The sequence below is a fragment of the Quercus robur genome, chromosome 2 (genome assembly GCF_932294415.1).
Source record: "Quercus robur chromosome 2, dhQueRobu3.1, whole genome shotgun sequence".
NCBI lineage: Eukaryota > Viridiplantae > Streptophyta > Magnoliopsida > Fagales > Fagaceae > Quercus > Quercus robur.
The window spans coordinates 62,548,088-62,553,975 of record NC_065535.1 but is presented as its reverse complement, the minus strand read 5'-3'; the positions used below and the strand labels follow the sequence as shown (position 1 = coordinate 62,553,975).

The 5,888-nt window shown below is 46.5% G+C and overlaps 1 protein-coding gene across 1 annotated transcript; it reads right to left on the bottom strand.

Annotated features, from left to right (window-relative positions):
• Positions 1-2,194: 2,194 nt before the first annotated feature.
• Positions 2,195-4,895, bottom strand: LOC126714406 (uncharacterized). The gene is made up of 4 exons (XM_050414540.1): positions 3,636-4,895; positions 3,378-3,557; positions 2,907-3,304; positions 2,195-2,823 (listed from the first exon to the last, which is right to left on the bottom strand). The coding sequence occupies exons 1-4, from the start codon at positions 4,426-4,428 to the stop codon at positions 2,290-2,292; spliced, it is 1,905 nt and encodes a 634-aa protein (XP_050270497.1). The 5' UTR covers positions 4,429-4,895; the 3' UTR covers positions 2,195-2,289.
• Between the last annotated feature and the right edge of the window lie 993 nt (positions 4,896-5,888).

The following is a 5,888-nucleotide window of genomic DNA, read 5'->3' as shown; positions in this document are numbered from 1 at the left end:
AAGAGCTGACCCCCATAACGGCTCCATGGCCGTTCGCTCAGTGGGGACTGGACATCATGGGACCTTTCCCAACGGCGATAAGGCAGCTAAAGTTCTTGGTAGTGGGCATTGACTACTTCACGAAATGGGTAGAAGCGGAAGCCTTGGCCACCATTACAGAAAAGAACATTAGAAGTTTTGTCTGGCGGAACATAGTATGTAGGTTTGGTATTCCTAGAGTCCTTGTCTCAGATAACGGGAGGCAGTTCGATAACGGCCCCTTCCGTGATTTCTGCTCACAACTAGGAATAAAAAACCACTACTCATCCCCCGCCCATCCTCAGGCTAACGGTCAGGTTGAGGTCACAAACCGATCCTTGCTAAAGATTATCAAAACTCGGCTCGAGGGGGCAAAGGGCATATGGCCAGAAGAACTGCCAAGCATACTGTGGGCATATAGGACAACGGCGAGGACTCCGACAGGAGAGACACCGTTTCGACTGACCTACGGGAGCGAGGCAGTCATCCCAGCGGAAGTTGGGCTCACGAGCTACAGGGTTCACAACCACGACGAGGGAAGAAATGACGAATCCATGAGGCTACAGCTGGACCTTATAGACGAGGTCAGGTCGGAAGCAGAACAGAGGATCGCTAGATACCAGGATCGCATGTCCAAACATTTCAACTCCCGGGTCCGACAAAGAAGCTTCCAAGTTGGAGACCTCGTACTCAGGAGGGTCATGGGTACAACTAGAGACCCTACACAAGGAAAACTCGGCCCCAACTGGGAAGGACCCTACAGAGTTACGTCGTGGAAAAGGAAAGGGACATACCACCTGGAGACAATAGACGGAGAAAAGCTACCACATCCGTGGAATGCCGAGCACTTGAGGAAATACTACCAGTGATAGCGACACGACAACCAGTTTCTCTTTTAAGACTTTTTGGGAATTATTAACTTTTATTGGCACTGTTTAACTATTTTTGCTACAATATTGTCGTGCCTTTTTTAAGCCCAAGGGGGCAGGCACTTTTCCTTTACGCATTCTACAATCAGATGCAATTTTTGATCTTCTACTTGAATGTATGTCATTGCAATTGCCCACAAAAGTTAACGGAAACGATAGAAGTCCGCAAGATGGACGGATTATCCTACAGGGACGATCCCACTACGTCCACAGTCCGCAAGATGGACGGATTATCCTACAGGGACGATCCCACTACGTCCACAAGGTGGACGGATCATCCTACAGGGATGATAACCATAAGTCCACAAGATGGACGGACACAATATGAAGTCCACAAGATGGACGGATCGTCCTACAGGGACGATCACCCTGAGTCCACAAAGTGGACGGATCACTAAGGTAGTGAAACATAAGTCCACAAAGTGGACAGATCACTAAGGTGATGAAACAAAAGTCCACAAAGTGGACGGATCACTAAGGTGATGAAATATAAGTCCACAAAGTGGACAGATCACTAAGGTGATGAAACAAAAGTCCACAAAGTGGACGGATCACTAAGGTGATGAAATATGAGTCCACAAAGTGGACGGATCACTAAGGTGATGAAACAAAAGTCCACAAAGTGGACGGATCACTAAGGTGATGAAATATGAGTCCACAAAGTGGACGGATCACTAAAGTGATGAAATACGAGTCCACAAAGTGGACGGATCACTAAGGTGATGAAACATAAGTCCACCAAGTGGACGGACTACTTAGGTGATGTGACATAGGTCCACAAAGTGGACGGATCACAAAGGTGATGCAATTAGTCCACAAAGTGGACAGATCACTAAGATGTTGAAATACATGAAATAAAGTCCTTGAGATGGACGGACTGTCCTACATGAAATAAAGTCCCAAGGTGGACGGATACAATAGATGGACGTTTTCGCAAAGTGGACGTATACTGGCTACGTTAAAATTATCTACAAGTCCATTAAATACGCGATATATTTAAAAGTGATGAACAACGCCACAAAGTGGACGGTCCGCATAATAAACCCCTCAAAACAGACGGAGAAGGAAAATCCTCACCGATGTAAAAGCTCAATCAACACAAGATAACAAGTCTGCAATGTGGACGGATAATCACAGATTAACAAATATTCTCACAAAAATAATCCCTCAAGAAGGTAGACGGAGTTTTAAACAGAGCACCAAACAATTATAAAAAGCATGTCAACTTTTAAGCCAAAAGCCCCAAAGGCAAATGTTCAATACAAAAAAAAAGGGGACGGTTTGTCTTAAAAAATGAATAAAAAAGAAAGACGGATTGTTCACAAAATAAAGTACATATGCATCAATCTTTCTTTTCTTCAGCATCTGGGACATCCTTCGACGGGGCGGACTCTCCGTCTCCCTGAGCAGCACCGTCTCCAAAAAGGTCCTCCGTATTTTCGGAGGCGACGGGGAGGGCAGAAGTCTGGGCTTGGTCCTCAAGTTTGACCATTGTCAAGTCCAGCTCTGGATAAGCCTTCTTGACTTGACGGAGGGAATCATCGAATCCTTGGAGGAAGGAGTCCGACAGCTCGCCCAAACAGGACTCCGAGCATCGGTACTCCTCGACGGCTGCCACTTTAGCCTGACGGATCTCTTCTTTGAGTTGTTTTATCTCAGCTTCTTTGTTCTCTATGACCGTCAGCGAAGTGGCCGTCTTCTCCTCAAGCTCCTTCCTCGCCTGCTCAGAAAGCTCCAGCTTCTTCCCCATCTTGGACCTCCATCTCTGAAGTTGTCCGAGCTCTTCCTCCGTCTGCTGCGCCTTCGCGCGCACCCGGTCCAAGCTACTCTCACGGTTGAGACACCGGTCAAGTAGTCCCTTCATCATGACCAAGGACTGCAAGTAGAAAAGAGACCGTCACATAATGTAAGTAACAGGAAGAATGAAAAACAAAAACTTATTTGACAAACATAACCAACCTGAGCGACGGCGAAGAGGCCCGTCTCCCCCATGGCCTCCGTCGAATGGTTTCCCAGGTCTTCATAGTCTTCTGCCGTGATGATGGACGACAGTTTCTCCAATGCATACTTGGAGTCATCACGAAGAAGGGAAGGGGGTCTCTCTTGCTTACCGTCTGGGACCGCCATCAATCCTTTGCCCTTCCCCTGCTTCGCTGGGGTGACGGCCTTGTTACCCTCAGCCATTAAGCCAACCACAGGTTCAAGAGAGACCTTTGGTTGCTTAAAGGGACGGTCGGATTTTGTCGTCAGTTTCCTTTTAGGGATTGAAGCTGATGCCTTAGGAACCTCCTCGCCGGATTCCCTCTTCTTGACGGCTTGGGACTTGATCAAAGCTCTCCTCTTTGCGTCATCCATCTCTGCAAATAATGACGGATGAAATTAAAACAAAATAAAGCAAAGTAAATGACAAAGTAAAGTTGACGGGCTTACGTTTGTGAACTCGCTCGTCGTATCTTATCGCTTCTTGGGTGGGCTCAGGACCGTCGCAGTACCAATGTATGGTCCTCGGGTTCACCAACTTCGCCCAAGTCCTTTCCTCCGGCGTAGTCTTCTTGCAAACCTTTTCAAGGAAGCTAAACTCCTCGAGGCTGACTTGTGGGCGCCGTCTACCTGCAAAGAAAGATGATCAAGATACACATATAACTGGACGGATATGAAAAGCAACACAAAATTTAGACGGATGCATACGTGTCTGATTTATAACTGCCCAAGTTGTGTCGACGGGCATGAACTCCGTCTCCCCTGGATGGTTCATCCATCTATCACCCTCCAGGAAGAAGTACCGACTCTTCCAGTCTCTATTTGAGTCTGGGGTCTCAAAGATCACCTTCAACAAGGGGCTCCGACTGGCAAAACTGTACATCCCCCTTGATCCAGAAATCTCGTCTGGACGGTAACAGTGAAGAAATTCACGGACCGTCAATTTCCTTTCCCCGTTTGACATTGCACCGTAGAGAATCTCCATGGCTATGAAGACCCTCCAGGCGTTAGGGGATATCTGGGTGACGGACAACCCCAGATACTGCAAGAGTTCCCTATGAAGGGTAGAAAGCGGGAATCGAAGTCCAGCCTTCAATGCCTGTTCGTACACTCCTACACCGTCTACCCCTTCGTAATAACACTTCTCCGACACATATGGTAGACGGATGGAGACATAGTCTGGGATTTGGAAGTTGGTCCTGAAGGTGCTGAAATGTCTCTCCCTGATGACGGATGTAAACCTATGAACAGTCCACTCTGGCAACATGATGAACTGCCTTAGTCCATCAGCGCCTACAACGGACTCCAGTTGTTGATCCCCGTCATCATCGGAACCCTCTACTTCGACTATCTCCACATCCTCATTTGTTGAGGATGAAGAGGAGGCAGACGGACTCCTACTTTCGCCGGGGCTCTCTTGGTCTTTATGACCGGACGGGTATACATCCTCGTATTCCGTCCCATCACGAACCACCGACTGGTTACTTGACGCACTAGACATTTCCTACAATTGACAATAAAACCTAAGACCGACGGGTTTGAAAGTGTTGACGGGTATGGAAAGCCTAACAACAATGCATGGAAGAGAATGTAACTTGACTATAGTAAATTAGAAGCACTTACCGAACTTAGCAGAGGACAGGTGACGGTTGGTGTAATCAGCGAGTATTCGTCCTCGACGGATTGCACAGATAAGGTTGACGGCTTTGCTCTGACAGGGTTGACGGCTTCGCTCTGACAAGTGTTTTCTGAGTGAAAATTGAAAAATGAAAGAGTGAGGCGCCTTATATATATAGGAAGTGCACGGAAGACGAAGCGACGCTTCGATCCTATACAACGACCATTCAGAGAGTGACACGTGGCATGCTTAATAAATGCTGACAACCTGTCAGTACGTACCAACAGATTTGTACCTGCCATGTATCCGTCAACTGGATGATTCTCCCTTTGACGGGTTGATCCAGCTAGGACCGTCGTTCTATTTTGCATGAATCCGTCATATCCATATGTAAGGACCGTCACCCCACTGATCCTTTGACCTTAAAGGTGACGGATCATCGGGGTGAAGGGGGCAACTGAAGATGATAAAATATTGGGCATGATGGGCTTACCTTAATGGGCCTGACGGATTGGGTCTCTTGGGCCTGCGTAGGTATGGTCCCAGCTTTGGAGGCCCATCACTACTGACGCAGCAAGGGCCCATGATCCGGTAATGAGAATCCTTGCTCACCACGTTTGGAAGAATTGGGAATAGAGTCCCACATTGAAAAGATGTGGGAACCAAAAAGGGAAAGTCAACCCCTTATCACTATAAAAGGCGTAATACCCACAGAAATCGAGGTATGCTTTTATGAACCCTCTCTAACGCACTAAGTAAAACAGAGGAAGTCTAACTTGACCGTCGGAGAGTCTTTGGCCGGCACCACACCGGTGCTCTCTGAAGGATTCTTTAGTTTGTTTCGTCGTGCAGGTTCAATTCGAGTCGCGAGTACGGTGTGACCCATTGGTGACGGTAATCGACGTCATCACTTTTCAGGTTCTAACAAGGAGCAAAACTCAACACAAAGTGTCAGTTAGTTGTTACATAGCAAATCTAATACTATTTCACAACTTCTTTAGGGACTCAGAATTATGATAAAAAAGTTGCAAAACAGTTGTGAAAGAGTTACTTCTGCTAGTCACTCGTTGCACAGAGACCAAGATGCTGAAGTGTGACTCGCAACGTTAATTTTGGAGTCTTCCAGAAGACCTCAAGTCTTCCAGCAAGTCCTTCATAGAAGTCAAACTTTGCTAGTAGTGACTCCTTCAACGTTTCTTCTAGTAAAGAAATAAAAATTAGGTAAAAAAAAAAAAAAATCGTCCTCTGCAAACTTGACCATTCGAATTGTTAATTGAGTTAAACAATTTAATAATACTTCCATTTGAATTTTTAAGTGAGTTAAAAAATTTAGGAATAATTAC

Excerpts from the sequence above, each read along its gene's own strand:
- LOC126714406 (XM_050414540.1), bottom strand. The coding sequence starts at position 4,428 with ATGTCTAGTGCGTCAAGTAACCAGTCGGTGGTTCGTGATGGGACGGAA. Across the intron at positions 3,558-3,635 it reads GGCAGTTATAAATCAGACAC|GTAGACGGCGCCCACAAGTC; the intron begins GTATGCATCCGT and ends CTTTCTTTGCAG. Across the intron at positions 3,305-3,377 it reads CGACGAGCGAGTTCACAAAC|AGATGGATGACGCAAAGAGG; the intron begins GTAAGCCCGTCA and ends CATTATTTGCAG.